The sequence below is a fragment of the Triticum urartu genome, chromosome 3, assembly GCF_003073215.2.
Source record: "Triticum urartu cultivar G1812 chromosome 3, Tu2.1, whole genome shotgun sequence".
NCBI lineage: Eukaryota > Viridiplantae > Streptophyta > Magnoliopsida > Poales > Poaceae > Triticum > Triticum urartu.
This window is the reverse complement of record NC_053024.1, coordinates 158477524-158504897: the sequence shown is the minus strand read 5'-3', so window position 1 is coordinate 158504897 and position 27374 is coordinate 158477524. Positions and strand designations below refer to the sequence as shown.

Genomic DNA, 27374 nt, shown 5'->3' with positions numbered 1-27374 from the left:
TGGAGGGAAATTAGCTATGCACCTGTTTCTATTGTACCTACCCACAAGCTTGGAGGAAAATTAGCAATTCACTAAGTAGTTTAATTAGTGCAACATCAGTTAATTACCTAGCCTGCTGATGCCCACCGTGTGACATAGTCACAACCTTAAGGTCCTGGGCACGAGGGCTTTGAATAATTGGCGCTCTTTTGTTTACGCAAGAAAGATCTCATTCATGGACGTGGATCCAACCGATAACATAGGACGTTGGCAATCTCTCCCTAAGAATAAAGTACGGGTTGAGTCTGTCGAGTTCACCGATGTAGTCTTTTTGCGAAAAAGTCACTGTACATTTTGATAACTAAACCCGCAGTCCCTTTATAAGTTACTAACCTGAGATAACATTTTGTTGTTGCAAAACAGGCCCTGTAGTCTGATAGATTTGACCCGCAGTCCTTTTAAAAGTGGTTAATCGGGAAAACGCACGGGCTCCTTCTTTGATGCGTGCTCTCTTCGATCCGTAATGGTGCCACCGCCGGCGGTGGACAGTCTTCTTATCCGGCCACCATCCGCCGCCCTTTTCTCCTTCCCCTCCCCATCCGGCCTTAATCTTCTCCGGCGTCACCCATAGCCTCCTCAATCCCCAACCTCCCCTCTCTGATTTGGATCGAAGTTGGATTTGGATCAAAGTTAGAGTCCGTGTCCTTCTCCAGCACAAAGCCATGAAGCAACTTGGCTGCCATAAGAAGGAAGTAGCCTCGACCAGAATCTCTATCAGGTTGCGTCACCAGAATCTCCATCGAGCTCCGCCGAGTTTGCCGGCTGAAGAAGAAAGTCCGTCAAGCCGTACAATGTAGCCTCCGCTGAGTTCACCAGAGGAACAACATCTGCCATCCGAACATGCTTCACCAGAGGTATGCATCCCCTAAATATAATCAGTTGATAGAAGCCTCTGATTCAGTTTACGTTTCTGATTGCTGCCACTTCTGATTGCTCTTGTTTAGTTTATTGTTTCTGAATTGGCCAGTAGATAAAAGCCCCTGAAATCTGACCCAACTATGTATTGGCCAGAAGAAGCCCCTGATTTTGTGTTATGCACCAAGATGGCTTAGCATCATATGTTTCCTGTGTCAATTTCTACTTTGTTTTATGGAACAATTCGTTTCTGAATTGGTCAGTAGATAGAAGCCCATGAAATCTGACCCATCATTGACCGGTAGATAGAAGCCCCTGATTTTGTGTTATGCACCAAGATGGCTTAGTGCCAGATGTTTCCTGTGTTAATTTCTACTTTGTTTTATGAAACAATTCATATAATGGTGCACAATATGGCAAAAATGTAGATGCAGTAATGATTTATCTTGATAGAGATGCACTGGATTAGCAAGTAGTTTTAGTGCTTTTTTCTAGAAGATAGCTCAACAACTTAAGCTTCCGCAATCATGAAACAAAAGGTGTTCTGCAGCTGCTCAACCTAATTAAGTAACTAAAATAAAAGCAACCAATAGTCAGGTTCTATTAGCTTCACATCTATTAACCTATATCTTGATATAGATACACTGGATTCACAAGTAGTTTTAGTGTTTTTTCTAGATAGCTCAAGTATTAAGCTTCTGCGATCATGAAAAACAAAAGAAGGTGTGATGTCCGCTGATCAAGATAATTAAGTAACAAAAATAAAAGGGACCAGAGTCAGGTTCCAGTAACCAAATGCTTCAGATCTATTAACCTGTACTCATATTAGTCCAACGTTGTTCGGTATTGCTTGGAGATTTTCTCTTTTTTACAAATCAAAAACATTATGTGTAACTTGGGCATGTACTAAAGTTGCATGTACTTTTTAATAACAAACTTGCTAGAGTAAGCAGATTTGGGGCTGCACTCTGGTCTGCGGCGAGCTAGATAGGTGTCATTGGAAAGTTCCTGGGCATCGCCGCCCACCAGTCGGTGTCAATCTACGCTGACGACGTAGTCATGTTCATAAAGCCCCAAGCGTTGGACCTCAGGTTTGTTAGGACCGTGTTACAGGTGTTTGGTGAGGCTTCAAGTCTAAGGATCAACTATCAAAAGTCAATGGCCATCATGATCCATGGGGACAATAGCGATAGAGACCGGGTGGAGTCCATCCTGCATTGTCGATTGGGCAACTTCCCATGCAAATACCTTGGACTTCAATTGGCTATAAAGCAGCTTTCGGGGGCCGATTGGCAGCCCATGTTAGATCAAGCCAAGAGTTTCGCCCCGTCTTGGCAAAGGGGGCTGATACACCGCCCAGGTCGATTGGTGCTAGTTAAGTCCGTGATCGCGGCCAAACCTATACATTATTTTATGGTTACCGAGGCTCCGGTCTGGGTTTTTGAAGAGATTGACCAATGGATGCGATCATTCTTTTGGGCAGGCAAAGATAAAGTGAACAGAGGTCAATGCCTTGTTGCCTGGAACTTGGTTTGCAAACCTACTTGGCTTGGCGGTTTGGGTGTTCGCAATCTTCAGCTACAAGGGCTGGCCCTGAGAGTTCGGTGGGAGTGGCTACGAAGGACGGATCCTGACAGACCATGGCTAGGTTTACCCATGGCGGTGGACAGAGAGGCCCGGGAGGTGTTCGACAACATGGTGCACATCCCGGCGGGGAAGGGTAGAAAGATCTTGTTTTGGAGAGACAGATGGATTCATGGCTTTGCGATTAAGGGCATTGCACCGCTCATTCATGCTCAAGTGGACACCCGCACGATCAATCGTCGCACGGTCGAGGAAGGCTTACTGGAGGGGAGATGGTTACTTGATATCAGCGGTGAGGTAAACTTTGTTGGCCACATGCAACTCTTGCACCTCAACCTTGCGATAAGTACGATCAATCGTGATCCCTCCAAAGACGACCTTTTCTCTTGGCCGGCAGACCCATCCGGATCTTATACTGCAAAATCCACCTATATTCGGCTTTGCCAGGGTGCTGAGAGGCCCCCCTACGCCACTTGCATTTGGAGAAGTTGGGCTATCCTGAAGTGTAAAATCTTCGTGTGGTTGGCAGTGCAACATAGGATCTGGACATTGGACAGAAGAGCTAGGCATGGTCTCCAGAATGCTTTGTCCCCTTTGTTTCACGTGACTTCAAGATGAAGACAATGCGGAGCACATTCTCATTTTGTGCGTCTATGCCAGGGAAGTGTGGCACTACATATTCGAGGCATTGAGCTTGAGGGGCACTACCCCTAGACCGGTAGACACCTTCCTGGAGTGGTGGCTAACCACGAGGACTAACTTCAGGAAAGGTCACAAGCGCGGTTTTGACACAGTGATCATAGCGACCATTTGGGCTCTTTGGAAGCAGCGCAACGCCAGAGTCTTTCACCGGATCAACCAGCAGAGGACTGCGTCAGAGTTGGCACTTGCCATTATTGCGGAGCTCAAAGATTGGAGACTGGCGGGTTTGGGTGGAGGAGGATACGATTCGTTTTGTGAGAGCGTAGGCATAGGCTAGCTAGTTGGGTGTGCTAGGGTGTGCGTCTCTCTTTGGAAGTTACTAGGGGTAGGGGCGCGCCCATGGCGCGCCTCTTGAGACGTTTCTCTGCGCACATAGGCTGTCTACAGACTTTAGAGTTCCTGCTTTGATCAAATAGCCACCTAACCATCAGGTAGATGTTACCACTAACCAATATAAACACTCGACAATAGTTTAATATGAGGGTATGTTAACAAAAATAGAAGCCACACTCTTCATATTGATCTGATCATACTATAGGAGATCAATAATTTGGCAAGTCAATAATACACATATGAATAACAATATGCCATTCCATAAGAAATAATGCTTAGTTCTTTTATACATTTTTCATATGCTGGCTACAGAAAGCAAATATAACCCATTTAGCAACATACTTTCATGTTTTCGATAATTGAGACACTCCCCAGCGTTTGCAGCGGAAAATGTTCAGACTCAAAAACTTACTATACACGACAATAGATACACCTACAGCCGCAAGCTCTACGGGGTTGTTTGTCCTGAAACAATATCAGAGCAATCAAATTACCAGTATACAACATGAGCTAAAAACATCACAGTAGCAGGATGTAGGTTGATAACAACTGTTGGACAAGTCCAAAATAAAAGACCAGTGATGTAACTATAATGTTAAGTTACACACAATTTCATGCTAGATTGACCAGCAATCATTTTCAACACATGTTGTTTAATTCCCACACATTAAGTTACACACTTCAAAACTGAGATGATAATCAATGAAGCAATACAACTTGGATGCAACACACGTCCCAACCCAAAGCTTTCATGAAAAGACCAAAAAGTGAGGTAACTATTTGTTTGTTCCATGGTACCATGATAATGGATTGGCTTTTCAAAATGCCCTGATATATCCTATTACAGCCAGAACGTTGAAACTTTATACTGTTGTGCAGGTGTTCAACTCCAAGTTAAAATATGGATTGATAATTGTGGTAGATCATAATTACCTTCAATGGTAATTTCAGCCGAGAATCACCTTACAGAGCAGGAACCAAAAAGAAATCAAAGAAAAGGACAGATATGAAACGACCCAGCCCTAGAGCTCATCCCAGACTAACCACCGCAAGCCTCAACAAAGAGGCTGAAATCTGCGCTCGCCAGCCTGCTAATACCAATTGCCGAGCACTAATACTATCCAAAATTCTTCTGCAATTAGTCACTGATCAATTGAGTAATTAGACAGTTTAATGGAAAATATATATACGAGTGACTGACACTGAGATTGATCTGAATTTCTTACCATTCAGGCAGCCTCTTGTCCTGCAGAATAGCCTACTTCTTGATCAAAGACTCTCACTTCATGTGTTCTATACACAGGCAGAACAAAGCTTTAAGAAATCTCAATAATCAAAGACATCCAGAAATCTCACAGACAAGGGTGTCATGAGCCAATTGTTCAGCAGTGGCATCTCGATTCAGGCTGAGGAACTTTGTGTACCTCCAGTGGTAGGTCACGCACGAGCCACGACACCATGAGTGTGCTTTATATATATGGATGAACACATGAGGAATCCTACCTTGACGACGGATGAAGGTCAACCTGGACGAAACGAAGACGAAACAGACGATTCACGAATGATGACAACTTCGTGCTCACTTAACACCAACCTGTGAAAAAAGAGCACATATTAGCAAAGAGGAGCAGGAGCACAACCTAAGCAATAATTAACATCCAGTGCAATCAAAATCACCTCATGGTAGCCATCACGAAACAAAGCAAACACGCAGATAAACCCCTCTCCGACTACCTCCTAGACAGCGTCGGTTCCTGCTCCCTGCAACATGCAAAATCAGTAATACACCGCAGAGCAATCAACAGAGGATAGTAGGTTTAAGATTTATAAAAACATCTGAAAGCTTTTTACGAAAATTTCTATATATTATGTGAATTATCAATTTACAGAATTGAGCACCAAAGGCTGAAACCATGCATACCAAAAAATAAAAATGTTTGTTACAACAAATGGGAAATGCATTATTTCTATAAACAAAACAACTATAGGTAAGAAAAAAGTTTCTTCCAGGAGATAATTTGTTCTTGTTGGTTACATATACATGATTTTCCGTTAGATAGAAAAAGCGCCGCACCATCTAAACAGTATATGCAAGTAATTATTCATACATGAGAAGCTGCTGAGATTGCATAGGTAGAAGATTAAGGTGGCACGGAACACAAATCTAAGTGATAGAACAAGCAATTTTAGTACACATGGAATTGTCCTCGGTCACAAGTGATAGGTACAGTGGAGGCTATCTGGAGTACATAGATAGAAATAGAAGTTCCATTGCAACATAAAAGAAGCACAGTAGACATCCTCTCATCATTATTTCTACCACATAGTAGATGATACATGCTTGCACTACAATTTAAGATTTGATATTCGTCTCACATTATATCAAGAGACAAGTTACATCAATGTTCGAGCTCCATTGAGATCTTGGTGGATTCAAGCCTACTTTCAAAACTTCTTTGTAAGACCTGCACCGAGCAAAGACACATTTGAAACCAAACATGCTTCAGTGTTTGCGAATCAAACCTATTTCAGTTATATATAATCCCAATTGTTCACCATGGATTTAGTCTCCAAAAGAAAACTTGAAACAAAGAGAATAATCCAGTATTCTGGATAGTTCATGCATATGAAAGAAACAATACATCTACTTGTGCATATGAAATCCCATGGACTTCCAACAGAAAACTACTAACCAAGCTCACATGTGCCTTTTATATAAAAACTTGTCACAATAAAGCAACTATATATTTTTGGTAGTTTGTTAGTAAATATCCCTTGCAAGTATGAGATCTATCATCCATTCAACGTATGTCGTGAAATATTTCAAGGATACAACAGAAGACAAACCTGGTCAAAGAAGCTTATTTTCTTGCTGTCACTGCCAGAGCTAGGAAGTTCATTAAGTAGTCCCGCATCAATAAAAATGACCAGATCATATCGATAAGCCAAGAACCTTACCTTCTCCACACCATATAAATACGTAGGCTCGAACGATTTGCTTGCTTTCTCAAACCGCTTCAATGTAACAGACACCATAAGCTAGTGAGAAGTCTGAGAAAATAAACACTGGAAGTTTACTGGCCAGCATACAGAATTATTAAAATTTGTACATGCATCATTGTAGGAGGAAGAACCAGTGAATATGCCCAATTTACTGCGAAGTGCAAACATTACCAATTATCAAAAGAAGATGATCCATGCTTGGTAATAGAAGATCCTTAATGACGTGGAGAAAGTCATCCCAATTCGATCTGGCCTTTCATTCATATAAGGGAAGAAAAGATCAAACCCTAGTGAGTAGAATGTATGTATGACTAATAAGCAATACATAAAAAATATGAGCACAGAAAATCATGGTCTGGAGCTAGAAATATAGGGAGTTTATAAAACTGATCAAACTTCTTGCCATTAGTTGGAGGGTATTAATAGAAACTTGCCTTATGTTCCTCCAAAATAAGGCAGAAGGAGAGTACCACTTTCTAGATAAGTATGTAATCGCTGCTTTAAATGATTGATCAACAACAACAACAACAAAGCCTTTAGTCCCAAATAAGTTGGGGTAGGCTAGAGGTGAAACCCATAAGATTTCGCAACCAACTCATGGCTCTGGCACATGGATAGCAAGCTTTCACGCACCCCTGTCCATAGCTAGCTCTTTGGTGATACTCCAATCCTTCAGGTCTCTCTTAACGGACTCCTCCCATGTCAAATTCGGTCTACCCCGCCCTCTCTTGACATTCTCCGCACGCTTTAGCCGTCCGCTATGCACTGGAGCTTCTGGAGGCCTGCGCTGAATATGTCCAAACCATCTCAGACGATGTTGGACAAGCTTCTCCTCAATTGGTGCTACCCCAACTCTATCTCGTATATCATCATTCCGGACTCGATCCTTCCTCGTGTGGCCACACATCCATCTCAACATACGCATCTCCGCCACACCTAACTGTTGAACATGTCGCCTTTTAGTCGGCCAACACTCCGCGCCATACAACATTGCGGGTCGAACCGTCGTCCTGTAGAACTTGCCTTTTAGCTTTTGTGGCACTCTCTTGTCACAGAGAATGCCAGAAGCTTGGCGCCACTTCATCCATCCGGCTTTGATTCGATGGTTCACATCTTCATCAATACCCCCATCCTCCTGCAACATTGACCCCAAATACCGAAAGGTGTCCTTCCGAGGTACCACCTGGCTATCAAGGCTAACCTCCTCCTCCTCACACCTAGTAGTACTGAAACCGCACTGGATTCAAAAGACTCTCGAATTCAGAACAAGCAAATAGAGACAGAAACACTGGATTCCAAATTAGGTTCACAGCAAGAAAGACTTCTATGGCGCAACCACAATACTGTAAACATCTTGGCATATGTTCTGCATCCATATAATAGATCTGAAGTGGAGCCCGGGAATCAGTGTTCAATTCTGCAAGGTGGTATGCACGAGAATGCAAGAATCCAAATCTGCAAGTATAAGAACAAAGGAAACTACTAATTAATCTCTAAATGTTGCATTGTATGAACTCCAATAGATCTGCATACACCTTGCACACAGAAAACAAAAGGGAAAACACGGAAAGCTCGCTATTCTAAATTGTTTGAGTTGATTAGCACTGGCGCTGAGCGAATTACCAAGATTAAGCATCCGAGGATAGAGAAAATAATCTAGCAAATTTAGAAACCTAGTAAAGAGAGCATAATCTGAAGGGGCTAGAAGGTGTGGGGATTAAAAGAAGGCAATTTATGCTTACTTTCGCTCACTGAACATCGACAAGGTTGAAGACACTCCAACAAGCTTTTGTCAGTGTGAATGGCAGGGACATCAGAAATTTGCATCACCACATGATTCATTGCCAGGGACTCAGGACAATCATGAGTGATTTTCAAAAGTATAGCTACATCATGCCTTACCTGCTTCAAACATACAGCAAAACACTTCATACAGTTTCTTATAGCAATTCATCAAATGACTGGTGTAGACAAATAATGGACCAAAAGTGGACATATAGGATGGTTGGATATGTCAATGCAGCACTGCCTCCAGCTCGAGCTCGCCCGTGGGCTATCCTCTGTTGCCTCCGAATCGAGGGCGCTAGGGGAGGCAGGAGAGAGTGGCAACTGACGAACGAGAGTGGTGGAAAGAAGACGAATCAGGGAGGGAGGGGGCCAGAGGGATGGGAAGAGGACCTGGGAGGGCGATGGTGGCTTCGTTCCCGCCTCGCTAGGAGCCGGTGGTGGAGGAGGCAAAGCGGGGGGCGGAGATCGCAGGCCAGCGTGGGGAGGCCAAAAGTGGCTCCGATGCTCTTGTCGCCGCCTTGCCGTCAGGTCCGTGGGGAAGAGCAGCGCCACACCTGGGTGCCAGTGGTGGCGGCGGCTGCTGCGCGGAGGGCGCCGGTGGCGGCGGCAGATGAGGGAAAGAGAGAGGGAGAGGAATAGGGGGTGGGGACTGGGGTTTGGGCCGCTGGCCAATTCTTTCTCTCTTTCTTCTCGATGAAGCGAACCATTTGTCCCGTAGCAAATCCGACGTGGACATCGCGAGTGCTCGCCCTTGATGCGCAGCTGAATGTGTTTGATTCTTCCATTCTTGTAATTCTTGTGTGACCATTGCCCTCTTCTTCTATAAAGTTAAGGTACGCTATTGGCGTACTCTAAAAAAACACTAGGACAAAAATGCTCATAATATTTCAAATATCCACTGAGTAATTTTCATGGCGAAACCAACCTCATTTGGATTACCAAAATGCCCCTGGAATTTAATTAAGTGGACCAGCAGCCATTTATCCAACCTTCTCAATTTCTAAAAATGCTTACACAATTCTAATTGCCCCCAAACTTTTTGTGCCAACCCAGAATATTTCCCTGTATTTTGTGTCAAGTTTCATATTGAGAAAAAATCAATTACTAGCTAAAATAAATGCAAACAATGAAGAAAATTCAAAATAAGAATTAGAAAAGAGAAAACATCATTGTGCTATTGGGCCCTAGTGGCCACAGTCTAAGGCCGGACCACCAAACCTCCACGTCCTCTTCCTCTGTTCATCAGGAACGGCGACCCAAGCACGTCCATGGCTTGGATTGCCACGCGTCGACCATCCCACGCCCCCCTGATGTATAAGGCCGGCGTCGCGAACGCCCCTGCGAACCCTAGTTCATTCCCCTCTCCCCTCTCACTCGCCCTTGTTGTTTTTCCCGTCGCCCGAGAGATGGCCGTCGCCGCTGCTGCTCGTCCACGTGTCCACCGACCACCATACGTCGTACCGCGATGTCCAGGAGCTCCAGCATGGTCGTCTCATTCGTCTCCGCCACTGGATCGAGGCCGTGGTGCACCTGGGACGCCGTCCGCGTCGATGCCCTTCATCGGATGCGACCTCTGCCCCGTCGTCGATCCCCACGACTCCAACAACCCCTGGCTCCCCTGAGTTTTCCCCTGACCTCGAGGTGAGCCCGCGCACCCCCTCCTCTATCTCTTGGTTTTGGTTGCTCTCTCTGTAGCTAGTTTCGCGATGGACCACCGTCGGCGCCGTGGGAAGTGGTCGCCGGCGTCGTTTCCGTTCCACTTAGCTCGTGTTAATGCCGCTGCTCACCGTAGGCCGCCGACCGCAACCCGCACCTGCCCTGCACACGCCGCCGACCGCCCCACGTCGTCCACGCGCTCGCTCCTGTGCGCGTGCTGCTGCGCCTCTGGCCGCGCTCGCCGCGTGCCCTGGTGGCCGCCTGTGTTTGGCCGCGCCCACGCGCACGCCGTGCAGCGGCGCGCCCCGCGCCCAGCTTGTGTGCATGCCGCTGCGCAGCTGCGCTGATGCTTGCTGCTACTGCTGCCCGTTGCACGCGTGCCTGCCGCTTCATGTTGTCTGCTTGCTACCGCTGCTATGCTGCTGCCTAGAGCCGCTACCGCTATCACCTCCGCGTGCCCCGTACTGCTACTGCTGCTTGCTATGCCGGCTGCTGCCTGGCTATGGCCATGGAGATCTAGCTTTTCTAATTCTACATTGACTAACCCCCTAGGCAGCCCCTAATCTACTGCTAAACGACTGTTAACAGGAGTAAAAATAATATGGGAAGATAGTACACTTGAGAAGCTCCAAGTTACCCCATCGGACCAAATTCAAATAAGGCATGGATTAAATCCTGTGAAAATCACAAAATCCTATGTTCGTATATGTTAACAGTTTTTGGAATTAACAAGTGGCACTTTTCAAGCAAAGTTTTGATTAAGCAAATGAACTCTAACAGTGATGCAATTGTTACCATCTTGTAGATATCAGGAAGGTGGTCAATATTGATATACGGCACTAATCTATAGGATGGGCAGATTAATAGTTATAGCCTTTGAAAAACAGCTAAGTGGAGTTTAAAAACTGAACAATTCTTGGACTTAGCCAATTTTCAGGAATTTCAAATAACTGTTTAAATCTTCGGAAATTCGCAGAAATTCATCCGTAACTCCGATGGAAAAACTTTATATATCAAAGTTGTTCAGAACGACGAGACGAATCCAAATACGCAATCCGTTCGTCCACCGCACGTCCCTAGTATAGCAAACTTGCAACTGCCCCCCTTCGGTCTGTCTGTCCGAAAAGGCGAAACACCTAGAATACTTCACCGGAAGTTTTCCCACTTCCCCGGTATCACCTATCCCTGCGTTAGATCACCCCTGGCACCACATATTGCCTCGTTATATTGATGCTTTGATTGCTCTGTTATTTATTGTGTTCCCCTTCTGTTACTTCTTTTCGGTAAACCCCGAGACCGCTGCCGATACCCCTCATGATCGACTACATCGACGACAACTCCTTCTTGCCAGAACAACCAGGCAAGCCTCCCCCCCGACCCCCCCCCCCCCCGATCAACCCGATATTGCCTATTCCTTCTCTCTACTGCTTGCATTAGAGTAGTGTAGCATGTTACTGCTTTTGGTTAATTTTATTCTGCTGCATAGCCTGTCTTTGCTACTACTGTTGTTATATTTACGTGCAATCCTATGGCCATGGTCATGGGTGGACGACGCACAGGCAGAGAGAGTAGAGCAGAGAGGCAGATATCGCTATATCAGACCCCGTGCTCCCTCCCACCGCTGTACACACCGGCCGGGGATATATGGGGAGTTGTCCGAAATACTCCACGGCCGTACGTCCAGCCAGCCACGGAAATGTTACTGCAATGCGCCAATGCATGCGTTGTCACGGCGTCCAGCTAGCTTTTTCGAGGCCATGCGAAAACGACGTGCCCCGATCGAGGATTTTCCACGGGGAGCTAGCGTGCGAGGCGATCGATCATGGACAGACCGCGGTGCTCGTGTTAATTGGGTTTCGCCGTCGGCGTCTCATCACTACTCCCACAGCGATCGATCGCGCACGAAACGTACCTGCGCTCGCGGAAGGATCGCCGCCTTCTTTTTATTTGCTGCTGTTGCGGGTGGCCCGGGACCGACGGCGACGTGCGGCGGCAAATGGCGACCCGCGGGCGTCACGTACGTACGCAGCCTGTTCGGCTGCTCCACCACCACCAGCTCGACCAGTGACGTGACGGCGCCGGCGGCGAGAGCGTGAGATGGTCATGTACTCATGTATAATTGGGAACAGCGCAAACCTCTTTTTACCGGAGGGGATATGTGCCGGAGCGGCATCCACCGTTGGCATTGTTTGCGATTCGTGCTTTTCGATGGTCCACACGTTTGTATATGAGTGTATTCATCTGCCCGGGCCGCTGTATTGATCATTACGTCCTATCAATGGTTGGCCCCATTTATTATTAACTCCTTTTCTTTACCCCCCTAGTCCTCACCCACCCCCCGCAAACCTATCTTCTTCTTCCATCGGTTTCCATGATTCATCCGCCGCCTGGCCGCGTTCTTCGCGGCTGAACTGTTGATTTCTTCCCCGTCGCCTCGGCCGCCGGCCCGCGTATTTTGGCGGCTCACCTGTCGCTTTTCTTCCCCTCCGACTGACCTACTTCCGCCGCCCTCATTAGTTCGTAAAGGTTAGATATCCATCTTCATTTACTCATAATTCCTGCTGCTCATCTTCATTTAGAGTTTCTACATTTAGCTTATTTTGGTTAGATATGTAGAAACCCGCGACCTCTAAACCTATATTCCGTAGTTGATAAATGCTTTGGTTCTCTAACCCTAGATCCCCATGTGTAAACTAGAAAAAGCGGTAGCTCATTAGTAATGAGATGTTCAAAGTGAGATAGTTATTTGTTACAGAAACTGTGATTGAAATATGATTTCTAGTTCCCTTAATTCGTTTGAAGGGTACACTCTGTGTGCATGATTCAATTTTTATTGAAATAAGATCGTGCAAATTGTTAGTTAAATGGCTATTGTACATTATTCCAATCTGTATTGAAATAAGGTACAGAAACTATATCTGAACGTGCAAGTGAAATGGCTGCATGATTTCAATTTTTATTGAAATAAGAACCTTAAATTTGTTAGTGAAATGGCTATTCTGCAGGATTTCAATTGTTATTCTACATGATTCCAATTTGTATTGAAATAGGTTAAAGAAACTATATCTCAACGTGCTTGTGATATGGCTATTCTACATGATTTCAATTTTTATTGAAATACATTTTTTAAGTACAGACTGCAGACTTTTTTTCAAATAAGATGGCTTATAATTTATGTTAAGGGTACACAGTGGGTACTGAAATGTTAGATATAAACTGCTATATCCGTACGTAACCTAGGGGTTTCATAAGTCCACAGGTTGTAAGTACATTCAGCTCCAAAGAATCTAAAATGTTAAAGTTACTGATAACTGAATTTCCTCTTGACCACTTTATTATTTCTACCTATGCTGGTTCTAAATTTCGAATTTTTAATTTCACAGATGACTAATTCTGCACGCCGTCGCCGGAAATCTCCAACCTTTGAGACAACTAACTCTGATGAAAGCTGTAGCGTCGACATGAGTGATACTGATGTTTCCTCTCAATCAAAATCAACCAGGAATAGCCGTAGAAGATCTCCGAAGAAACTTAAGAGAGCAGCTTCCCCCGAAGTTAAGCAGGTATTTACTTAGTACACTAGATGTTTGCATCGCTTTAAAATGTAATTATTGATGGCAGCACTAACCTTCTGCTTCCCCCGAACATGCATGTAGACAATCAACTGGAAATGTGATCCAAACAAGATACGCGCCATTATAAAAAAACTATGTCCAGAATAGCTACAATGGATAGAAGAATTGGGATTTGGATCACTCATTCACATGATTGAGTGCAAGTTACCCAGAAAGCTAACTATATGGCTGATGAAAAGAGTAGACTGCGACAGCAAGTGTCTAGTATTCAGAAACAGGAAGGTTTCTATAGTACAAGTTGTTGAAAACCTGTTGAAGTTACCTGCTCTTGACAAAGCAGTTCCAATGCCCCGTCCAGGTAGGGTTCGTGACAAACCTTTCAGAGGTAAAACTGAATTCAAGTCTGCTACGGCCGGAAGAGGAGAATCACTCAAGGAAGCGACAGACAAGATGTTAACGTACAAAGAGGAGAAAGACAAGGACAAGTTTTGCTTGTGTTTCATGCAAGTCATTCTTTGCGCCTACTTAGCTCCGACGACTGGTTACCAAATTAATAGAAGTTACCTGCTAGGAGCTTTGAAGGACTTGAGCGACATCCCTCGTATGAATTGGTGTCGTTTTGCTGCTGAGTACCTTATCGAGGCAATCCGTGAATCAAGGAAAAACAAAGTGCCCAACTTGAATGTCGGTGGATGTGTACATATTCTACATGTAAGCTAAACCTTTAAAAAATTGCACATACTATGCTTCCACTACACATTCACATCATTGTGGTACTAATAAACCCTATTTATATTCTGTCTAATTATTGCAGCTCATATATGTGGATCTACTTCAATCACATTTAGTCAAAATACCTCTGGGTTACCCAAGGATTAAATATGTGGGTTCAGCAGTACTGGAACAAATAGATCATACTGGAAAAAAGAAGACACAAGACCATTGCAAGTTGTTTGAGAGCTTACTGGTATACAAATCATGTAGTTATTAATACTCTTCATTTTACCTATTTCCTTTAACTTATTAACTGAATCTTCATGTATTCTATTGCAGGACGATGAAAAGTTAGCAATGTTCCCTACTGCAGAAGACCATAATGATGATCTTGATGATCACGAAAAATCTACACATTCCACCCCACCAGTAACAGCTAATATAAGTACTGTACCTGGCCAGGAGAAATATAAACTTCGTCCACAAGTAGTACAATATAAACTTCGTCCACAAGTAGTACAAGTTTCTAAAAAGCGCCTGTCACATCAACCTACAGATGAGGTGATTTCTTAAATCTGTGTTACACTAGTTCATTATTTTTCATTGATATATTCATGAATTAGTCTCTGTCCAACTTGCAGAATTTGATCAAACGAATAAAGATTCTTGAAGACCAGTACACAGCCGATCGACAAAGGTTGATAACTGTGTCTGAACGAAAGCTTCAAAACAAACTGCAACAGCTTCAAATTAAGAAAACCAAGGAAATGGCAGCCTTGGTCCAGGAAGAGATTCAGAAGGCTATGTTGCCGATGATTGATGATGCATGTCCAGGAAGTTCTCTACACAATGATGATGCAACTTTGACGAAACGAACTGTAGGAACACAAAGTCCATGTCACTCTAATCTAGATGAAGCTGTTCTCAATTCTTCCCGGTCTGCTCAACTGGTTCACGAAACTAGCACTCATGTTGATGTCATCCAGCAGTTGACAGCCGGAACACCGGCATCTCCAACCTTCATGAATGAAACTCTAGAAATTGGTACTCATGAATCAGAACCAGGAACCAATTTTGTGAACATTGAAGGTGTTGAAGCTGACAACTTCCATCCTGCTTCGCCAATGCTTGCTCAGATTACTCAGTACGAGCCTTCTTCTAAAGAATTGACTACCACAACAACCGCCTTAGAAAGACAAGAGACTTCTGTTGCCAATGTGGTACCGTCATCAAATAATTCTGCTTCTACACATCCCCCAGAATTAGTCTCTGCAGTCATCGTTCCCACAACTGCAATTGTTATTCCCAACATTGTTGTAGACCAAGTCCAGTCACATTCTGTTCAAACTGAGAGAAGCAACATGCCAAGTGAAGATTCATCAATAATGAAGTTTGTTGGTACTGATGGTCAAGCGGATAGTGCTTTTCTTCTACCTGTTACCAGTGCTCATAATGTGCTTGGACATGGCAACCAAGGGGATCAGCCAGAGAGTAATGCATTTGTTGTTCAACATCCACAACAGGATTCATCCAAAGATGTTTTGCATGAAGTAGGTAATACCGTTACTACGGCACCAACTGCTGATGGAATTCAAGATATTGCCTTCATTGATCCAAAAACAACAAAACCTTCATCTCAAATAGATGTTTCTGATGCACAGAAAGCTACCAAGAATCATAGTTTCCCACACAATCCTGCATCAGATGTTGTTCAACTACAACATACAGACAAGACGACACTTGAAGATGGCATTGAGAAACAATTGAATGATCATTTGGAAAATCTTGATGTCAGCAAAATTGATATTCTATCGACGAAAGATTGAAATTGCTGATACTGATTCCACTTCAAAAGATGTTCCAAATATTTCTTCCCCACCTTTATCCATACAAATAGTAGGTGATGTATCAATTATGTCAGTCAGTCAGATGACCAGGGAATATGATAAGATGAATGTACCAGCGGGTGCTACTATTCATACTACCCAACATAATGCTGCATCTACGCTCCAGGAAGTCTCAAGAATTGAAGATAATCAGCCTATTGTTTTGAAGCCTATTGTTTTGGAAACTTCTGTTCTGCCCGACCATAGCTCCTCCAGTTTGGATGTTTTGCAGATAGACCCTTCTAAGTTACCTGATGATATGCTAAAACCAAGCACTGTACCCTCAGATATCACATTGCAAATTGGTCAAACCTCACCAAAGGAATCCTCAGCACTGCAAGATTCTGATAAAAAAATACTAGACAAATGTGTGGAAATGATTCTATGTATGACACCGAATCCAGCACCTGCAAATGATAACAACGAATCACTAAGTCTTGCTATCAATGAAGTGCTCAGTGAAAACTTAGAACAAACTCTTGCATTAGCAGAAATACAGACTCAGTGCACTGCAGGAGACATAGAATCATCATCTTGTCAGTCTACACAAGAAGATGTTGCAAACGTTGCCCAAATGGATATAACTGCAAAAAAACAAGATGAATCCCAAGAACATCCTTCCGACAATTCATCTGCCCGAGTAAGTTCTGAGTGCACCAAAGATGATGATATATCTAAAGTGGGCAAGCAAGATACAGACTCTCATACTTCTTATTTAACTCCTAGTAAGTTAATACAACCAACAATTGTTCTCACTTAAATAATGTATTTATATTTTACATGACTTAGTATAGTAATAATTATCTGACTTGTAAATATTCAAATATCAGGACACAGCTTCAGAGATATAGAGATAGTTCACATAGCCGATGAACCTTCATCTCCTAAAACAATTGATTGTGACCACATCTCTAAGCTTGCTGAGCCATTACCAGATGGAGAATGTTTTGATTATGCTGGTAGCATAAATCCTTCTATGAAGATGAGAAAACAGCGTTATCAGAAGAAAGAGGAGATCGTCGAAGGTATATCTGAGCTCATAAAGAAGAAGCAATATCCGGTGAAGAAGTTGAACGACCTGTACAATACTCTTGTCGCCTGTAGCAAGTTCCGAGGTTTACGTAAGACACGACGACGCAACGATAATGACACAGGTGGTACCAAGATAAGGATAGGTCCAGCTTCTGTAACAGAAAGAGAGTTAGTATAATGCCTAATGCCAAAAGGAAAGATGTGCAAAAATATGATGTGGTTACTGTCCGTGGCACTTATGTATGATTGGGGATCAAAGACCAAGATTATATTGGACCAGACTATTATAGTAAGCACTCTTTACTTTTATTACGCATAATTTTCATTCCATTCTTGTTATCTAACAACTCTGCATTCTTATTTAGACCGAATTGCTAAAAAAAGGAAATAAATGCAACCATGCATATCTCTGCAAGAAGCTTAGAAAGTTGCCACTTCAAAATGTTGAGCAGGTAATCTTTCACCATCTACATTTTTACTTTCTTATGTAAGTACATGTTACTAATAAACAAATTTGTACTTTTTTCAAGCTATTTCTGCCTACACTATCAGACAACCATTGGATTCTGGCTGTCATTAACCTCACGCAAAACACAATTGAAATTTATGACTCTAACTTAGAAGTCAAAGAAGGTGAACACCAGCACAGGGTTATGTTGGAGAACATGGTAGGTCATTCTATTACTAGTTCTATTTCAGATTTCCTAATTCTGATAAATGTTCAATACAGTACCTGAAATTTCTCACATAAATAATTTGCATTCACGACCTTTCTCAACAAATTGCAGGCCAGAAATCTCCAAAAATCATTGAATGATTGTCTCCACAAGAGTGCTTTCGCATTTACTGATTTCCCAATGAAGTATTGTTCTACTGGAAAACAAACAAACAAGTATGTATGCTACATCTTTTGTTATATACTTCAGTAATATAATGAAATACTAATAATTATTATTATGGCAGTGATGACTGTAGTTTTTGGGTTCTTAAAGTCCTTCTGTGTCACAATGGCAAAGAGCTCATTGGAAATTACAAGGTTTACTATTGAACACACAACAATGTTCTCACAATTTTGTTTAACATCACAACTTCCTATGTACAAGTTCATCCACTATTAACTCTTCCTTGCTTCCTTACAGTGGGCAATGGATGTCTTCAGGAAGGAAATATGCTATATCCTTGTTTACCACCGCTTCAATGATCTCAATCCAAGGAGGCCTGAGATTAAGAAGATAGCATCCGCCGTGAAGACAACAACAGACTGATTCCTCCACCGCGTTGTTGCCTATGTAGCCTTCGCTACGTACTGCAAGTTATTTCATATGATGTACTAGTTTCATCTGAAATGAACAATGTTCATTCCGTGCAATCGTCGTTATGTATGGTACTTTTAAACTATTAAGGTTATTCCCTGCTTTATAACCAATGTTTGTATTGCCAGTATGTAAGGAAATGACAGCACAACTTCTTGCTGTCTTCTAATCACTTTATGTATCTCATATTTCCTCTACTAACAGTATATATTGCACTCACAGTCTCTATCATTCTTAAATTCTGTATAATATATTTCTAAAACGTACTCTTAAGTCCAAAGATTGTTCCACATCATATGAATAAAATAACTTGTATGCTTGTTCTTGCTCACAGCAAAATTTGGGCTCACAGCTAAACTTCTTATTGTCTTTCAAAGTGTTTATATTTCTGCTATAGATCATATTATTTATCATACTTCAATTCAGTATCATAGCTATCAATCAAATACTATCAAGTACAAACATTTATCCAAATCATAAGAAGAAATTACTTTGGGTGCTCACAACTAACTTTTGTCTGAACGTATCTTTCAAATGTCACACTAAGATACTTATTCTGTGTTTATCTGCTATGTGAAATGAGACATCACATACTTGTGTTGGCATACCAATTATGTATGTTACTCGTTTCATTGAAAATTAAACTTATTTTGTAACTTTCTTGTTACATATTTCATTCCATACTTTTCTTTCAAAATTTGATTTCAAGTAATAGAAACGATATACCAATACAATAATCTCTTTCCAAATTTGATTTCAATTAATACAAATGATATACCAATACAAACGAGCTATCGCTACATATTTCAATTTTTTTTACTATGCTCTACAGATTTCATTACAGACATCTCTTTCCAAATTTCATTCCAGACATCTCTTTCCAAATTTGATTTCAATGACAAAAGCAAGCTTAACTAGATATTCATACATCATTATAGAATAACATTACATATTGGTTCACACGGATAGGTTTTCAAAGTTACCCTACAACCAGATAAATTAAAGTTACAACTAACAGTATAGTCACCAGACTTGAAGCAGATCCTCCAATTGCTAACCAAGTTGATACCAAAAAGATTGTTCCCCATATGAACATCTTCAACATTCTCACTGATCCTTCAAGCTTTTTTATACAACCTATGACCTCTCCCAGCTGCTGCTCTCTGTCACTAGAATCTTGTTCAATCTTCAACCTCAGGGAATTAATTAATCTAGCTTGATCAGCAAGCTTTCTGTTTGCATCATCAAGCATCTCCTTAATTGGCGCTCCACAATAATCCATCATTTCCTCAACGTACTCCATTAATATATCTCTCCAAATCCAAATGCTACATCTTCCTGGCTGCTCTTAAATATATTAGGTGCGAGATGATAATTAGATTTCTGCCAAGATCCAAAAATCAGTAAAGATGACCAATCAACTTACAGTGCTTCCACATGAAAGGTACTCTCGATCTGGATTCCGTGTGGTGCGAGACATCATCTTCCTTGCCTCAACCTTGCAAGCACACCTCAGCTCTGGTGGATCCAAGCTTCTACCATCTCTAACTGACTTGTACACCCTTCTAGAAGACCTAGAGCTTGCAGATCCAGATGAATTACCCGGCTGCAACATTTTGCTCTGAAATGAGTGTGTTCCTTCCGCACTCTTATATCCCCCACTGGTCATTGGATTCTAACAAGTGGGTCAGCTTTCTCATTTACTCACATGCGTCTGTACCACGCATCCTTGTGAGGTCAGTTCCTGCTTTTCACAGTACCACGCATCCTTTGATTTGACATATCATAATATACAATTTTTACACAACGCCACATAACTAGGTTTCGAAATGTAACTCTTCGCTGTTGTGTAAAACTGCAATTTTCCACTTTATCAGGTCTGCTTTAATTTCACATATACTAATATTTATTAATTATAGTACTGCACACTACTAATTATGAAATGTAAATAGTGCAGAACATAGAGACATATTATTTTACATTCACTAAACGTTAACACATTGTACCACAGTAGAAATTGCAACCTATCTAACACAACAAGATGGGTACTAAAATACAATAAGTTCAGTCATATATTCCATTTCAATTTTACAATTTTTTTGTTTTATGTAATATGTTTTTGGTTAAGTTCTGTCAAACATGAAACATTAATATCAGTACAAATTATTTCAAAAATCATGTATAACTGTTTCTTCAATTGAAAAATATTTCATCACATGTGAAGCGTTAAAGAACATATCACATTTCATTATATCCACATTTCAATATTTCCAAATAGTCAATCAATATTTATGAAAGTGAAATGCAATATCAATACCATATCACATTTCATTCTTTCCACTACTGTTCAAAATTTATATTTCATTATACACACAATACGAACAATATGTCATTTTATACATTTGAAATATGATATATCTTAGACAACATATTTCAGTGCTACCAACCAACAACAATATGTGAATCTATACATGTGCAATATGAATTATATTAAACTACATGTTTCAGTAATACCAACGTGGACATATCATATGTCATTGTATACATGTCAAATGTCGTATTTGTAAATTAAGCATGTTAGCACCATATAGTCACATGAGGAAATATGAATGTGAAACATTTGGACATCACTAAATGCATACTATACAACTTAAATATAATATTTGATATTCAATTATTTCATTTCATACTATATAACTGATCTCATATTATATTGTCCCCACAATAGTTGGATTTCACATAAACATATTGAATTGTTATAGTTACAACGTGTAACATTTAAGTATTTCAGTTCTCACTATACAAGTAAAAAGTCATAATTATAACAGCTCATATTTCATTGACTCCACAATTATTTAATTTCATATAATGATATTGAAGTGTGATAATTACAATGTATAATATTTCATTCTATCCACAATACGAAACTTAACAAATTAATAATTATATTACTCATGTGACACAAATGTGAAATATGTTTTTCCATTTTCGCTATGCAAATATTGCATTTTATAATCTGAAAGTTAAATGACATATATAGAAGATATCACATTTCATTATTTCCACAATTGTATATTGTACATAATGTGAATCTATACATGTGCAATATGATATATATTACACTACATCTTTCAGTACTACCAACGAGGACATATCATATGTCATTGTATACATGTGAAATGTCCTATTTGTTAATTATTTCATTTCATACTATAAAACTGATCTCATATTATATTGTCCCCACAATTGTTGGATTTCACATAAACATTGATTGTTACAACATCTCATATTTCGTTACACACAAAATAGGAACAATATGTGATTCTATATATGTGAAATAGTGAAATACGATAAGTTCAGTCATATCTTGCATTTCATTTCTCCATCATACATTCTATTACCAGTGAAGTATTTAAATATGGTATATATTATTTACTAAATTTTTGCTTTATGTAATATGTTTTTTTGTTCAGGTCTGTCAAACATGAAACATGAACATCAGTACAAATTAGTGCAAATATCTTATATACCTGTTTTTTCAATCAAAAATATTTCATCACATGTGAAGCTTTAAAAACATATCACATTTCATTCTATCCACATTTCACTCTTTTCAAATAGTCAATCAATATTTATGAAAGTGAAATCCAATATCAATGACATATCACATTTCATTACTACCACTACTGTTCAAAATCATATTTCATTTTTCACACAAATAGGAACCATATATCATTTTATACATCTGAAATATGATATATCTTAGACAACATATGATATATATTGTACATAATGTGAATCTATACATGTGCAATACGATATATAATACACTACATGTTTCAGTACTACCAACGAGGACATATCATATGTCATTGTATACATGCCAATTGTCGTATGTGTTCATTATTTCATTTCATACTATAAAACTGATCTAATATTATATTGTCCCCACAATTGTTGGATTTCACATAAACAGATTGAATTGTTATAATTACAATGTGTAACATTTCATTATTTCATTTCTAACTATACAATTGAAAAGTCCTATTTATAACAGCGCATATTTCATTCATTGCACAATGATATAATTTAATATAATGATATTGAAGTGTGATAATAACAATGTCTAATATTTCATTCTATCCACAATAGGAAACTTACCAAATTAATGAATATAGTACTCATGTGACACAAATGTGAAATATGTTTATTTTTTCTATGCAAATATAGCATTTTATATTATGAAAATGAAATGACATATATAGAACATATCACATTTCATTCTTTCCACTATTGTACATTATGAAATGTCAACTTATTATGATACTGATATTTGATTGTTAAACCATCTCATATTTCATTACACACAAAATAGAAACAATATGTGATTCTATACATGTGAAATACTGGAATAGGATAAGTTTAGTCATATCTTCCATTTCATTTTTCCATCATAGATTCTATTAACGGTGAAATAGTGAAATATGATACATATTATTTACAAAAAAAATTTATTTATGTAATATGTTTTTTTGTTTAGGTCTGTCAAACATGAAACATTAACATCAGTACAATTTATTGCAAATATAACATATACCTGTTTTTTCAATTGAAAAATATTTCATCAAGTGTGAAGCTTTCAAGACCATATCACATTTCATTCTATCCACATTTAAATCTTTCCAAATAGACGTGAAAATTCATTTTTATAACAGCGCATATTTTATTCATTACACAATTATTAAATTTCATATAATGATATTGAATTGTGATAATTACAATGTCTAATATTTCATTCTATCCACAATAGAAAACTTACCAAATTAATAATTATATTACTCATGTGACACAAATGTGAAATATGTTTTTCCATATTTGCTCTGCAAATATTGCATTTTATGAAAGTTAAATGACTTACATAGAAAATATCACATTTCATTCTTTCCACATTTGTACATAATGAAATGTGAACATATTATCATAATGAAATTTGATTGTTACAACATCTCATATTTCATTACACACAAGATAGGAACAATATGTGATTCTATACATGTGCAATAGTGAAATACGATAAGTTTAGTCATATCTTCCATTTCAATTTTCCATCACACATTACGCTACCGGTGGAATAGTGAAATATGATATATATATATTATTTATAGATTTTTGGTTTTATGTATTATGTTTTGGTCTGTCAAACATGAAACATTAACTTCAGTACAAATTATTGCAAATATCATATATACCTGTTTTTTCAATTGATAAATATTTCATCACATGTGAAGCTTTAAAAACATATCACATTTCATTCTATCCACATTTCACTCTTTCCAAATAGCCAATCAATATTTATCAAAGTCAAATGCAATATCAAGAACATATCACATTTCATTAGTTGTAGTACTATTCAAATTTTATATTTCATTACCAAAACAATAGGAACCATATGTCATTTTATACATCTGAAACATGATATATATTAGACACCATATTTCAGTGCTACCAACCAGGAACAATATGTGAATGTATACATGTGCAATATGAATTATATTAAACTACATGTTTCAGTACTACCAACGAGGACATATCATATGTCATTGTATACATGTGAAATGTCGTATTTGTTAATTAAGCATGTTAGCACCCTGTAGTCACATGAGGAAATATGAATGTGAAACATTTGGACATCACTTAATGCATACTATACAACTGAAATATGATATTTGATATTCAATTATTTCATTTCATACTATATAACTGATGTCATATTATATTGTCCCCACAATTGTTGAATTTCACATAAACATATTTAATTGTTCTAGTTACAACTTGTAATATTTCATTATTTCAGTTCTTACTATACAAGTAAAAAGTCATACTTATAACAGCTCATATTTCATTGATTCCACAATTATTTAATTTCATATAATGATATTGAAGTGTGATAATTACAATGTCTAATATATTACTCATGTGGCACAAATGTGAAATATGCTTTCCCATATTTGCTATGCAAATGTTGCATTTTATAATCTGAAAGTTAAATGACATATATAGAACATATCACATTTCATTCTTTCCACAATTGCACATAATGAAATTTGAACATATTATTATATTGAAATTTTTTTGTTACAACATCTCATATTTCATGACACACAAACTAGGAACAATATGTGATTCTATAGATGTGAAATAGTGAAATACAATAAGTTTAGTCATATCTTCCATTTCATTTTTCCATCATACATTCTATTACCGGTGAAATATTTAAATATGATATATATTATTTACGAAAATTTTGTTTTATGTAATATGTTTTTTTGTTCAGGTCCGTCAAACATGAAACTTGAACATCAGTACAAATTGTTGCAAATATCGTATATACCTGTTTTTTCAATTGAAAAATATTTAATCAAATGTGAAGCTTTAAAACATATCACATTTCACTCTTTTCAAATAGCCAATCAATATTTATGAAATTGAAATGCAATATCAATGACATATCACATTTCATTATTACTACTACTGTTCAGTTTCATATTTCATCTTTCACAAAATAGGAACCATATGAAATTTTATACATCGGAAATATGATATATCTTAGACAACATATGATATATATTGTACATAATGTGAATATATAAATGTGCAATATGATATATATTACACTACATGTTTCAGTACTACCAACGAGGACATATCATATGTCATTGTATACATGTCAAATGTCCTATTTGTTAATTATTTCATTTCATACTATAAAAATGATCTCATATTATATTGTCCCCACAATTGTTGGATTTCACATAAACATTAATTGTTACAACATCTCATATTTCATTACACACAAAATAGGAACAATATGTGATTCTATACATGTGAAATAGTGAAATTCGATAAGTTCAGTCATATCTTGCATTTCATTTCTCCATCATACATTCTATTACCAGTGAAATATATAAATATGATATATATTATTTACTAAATTTTTGTTTTATGTAATATGTTTTTTTGTTCAGGTATGTCAAACATGAAACATGAACATCGGTACAAATTAGTGCAAATATCATATATACCTGTTTTTTCAATCAAAAATATTTCATCAAATGTGAAGCTTTAAAAACATATCACATTTCATTCTATCCACATTTCACTCTTTTCAAATAGCCAATCAATTTTTATGAAAGTGAAATGCAATATCAATGACATATCGCATTCCATTACTACCACTACTGTTCAAAATCATATTTCATTTTTCACACAAATAGGAACCATATGTCATTTTATACATCTGAAATATGATATATTTTAGACAACATATGATGTATATTGTACATAATGTGAATCTATACATGTGCAATACGATATATATTACACTACATGTTTCAGTACTACCAACGAGGACATATCATATGTCATTGTATACATGTCAATTGTCGTATTTGTTCATTATTTCATTTCATACTATAAAACTGATCTCATATTATATTGTCCCCACAATTGTTGGATGTCACATAAATAGATTGAATTATTATAATTACAACGTGTAATATTTCATTATTTCATTTCTAACTATACAAGTGAAAAGTCCTATTTATAACAGCGCATATTTCATTCACTGCACAATTATATAATATCATATAATGATATTGAAGTGTGATAATTACAATGTCTAATATTTCATTCTATCCACAATAGGAAACTTACCAAATTAATGAATATAGTACTCATGTGACACAAATGTGAAATATGTTTATATTTGCTATGCAAATATTGCATTTTATATTATTAAAATGAAATGACATATATAGAACATATCACATTTCATTCTTTCCACTATTGTACATAACGAAATATCAACTTATTATGATACTGATATTTGATTGTTAAACCATCTCATATTTCATTACACCCAAAATAGAAACAATATGTGATTCTATACATGTGAAATACTGAAATAGGATAAGTTCAGTCATATCTTCCATTTCATTTCTCCATCATACATTCTATTACCGGTGAAATAGTGAAATATGATATATATTATTTACAAAAAAAATTATTTATGTAATATGTTTTTTTGTTTAGGTCTGTCAAACATGAAACATTAACATCAGTACAAATTATTGCAAATATAACATATACCTGTCTTTTCAATTGAAAAATATTTCATCAAGTGTGAAGCTTTCAAGACCATATCACATTTCATTCTATCCACATTTCAATCTTTCCAAATAGACGTGAAAATTCATATTTATAACAGCGCATATTTCATTGATTACACAATTATTAAATTTCATATAATGATTTTGAATTGTGATAATTACAATGTCTAATATTTCATTCTATCCACAATATGAAACTTACCAAATTAATAATTATATTACTCATGTGACACAAATGTGAAATATGTTTTTCCATATTTGCTCTGCAAATATTGCATTTTATGAAAGTTAAATGACTTATATAGAAAATATCACATTTCATTCTTTCCACATTTGTACATAATGAAATGTGAACATATTATGATAATGAAATTTGATTGTTACAATATCTCATATTTCATTACACACAAAATAGGAACAATATGTGATTCTATACATGTGCAATAGTGAAATACGATAAGTTCAGTCATATCTTCCATTTCAATTTTCCATCACACATTACACTACCGGTGAAATAGTGAAATATGATATATATATATATATTATTTACAGATTTTTGGTTTTATGTAATATGTTTTGGTCTGTCAAACATGAAACATTAACTTCAGTACAAATTATTGCAAATATCATATATACCTGTTTTTTCAATTGGTAAATATTTCATCAAATGTGAATCTTTAAAAACATGTCACATTTCATTCTATCCACATTTCACTCTTTCCAAAT

At 38.2% G+C, this 27374-nt stretch overlaps 1 protein-coding gene across 2 annotated transcripts; it reads left to right on the top strand.

The window, feature by feature from the left end:
* The first annotated feature begins 442 nt into the window (after positions 1 to 442).
* On the top strand, positions 443 to 18677 carry LOC125543397. 2 transcript variants are annotated; one of them, XM_048706724.1, is made up of 12 exons: positions 443 to 893; positions 13344 to 13523; positions 13617 to 14246; positions 14350 to 14502; positions 14589 to 14810; positions 14891 to 16860; positions 16966 to 17456; positions 17533 to 17619; positions 17698 to 17835; positions 17956 to 18059; positions 18131 to 18203; positions 18307 to 18677. In XM_048706724.1, exons 3-6 carry the CDS (start codon positions 13725 to 13727, stop codon positions 16073 to 16075), a joined length of 2082 nt encoding a protein of 693 aa, XP_048562681.1. In that variant the 5' UTR covers positions 443 to 893; positions 13344 to 13523; positions 13617 to 13724; the 3' UTR covers positions 16076 to 16860; positions 16966 to 17456; positions 17533 to 17619; positions 17698 to 17835; positions 17956 to 18059; positions 18131 to 18203; positions 18307 to 18677. The 2 variants fall into 2 exon arrangements, with proteins under 2 accessions (XP_048562681.1, XP_048562682.1); XM_048706725.1 differs by lacking the exon at positions 443 to 893 and adding an exon at positions 11391 to 12486.
* The last annotated feature ends 8697 nt before the right edge of the window (positions 18678 to 27374 follow it).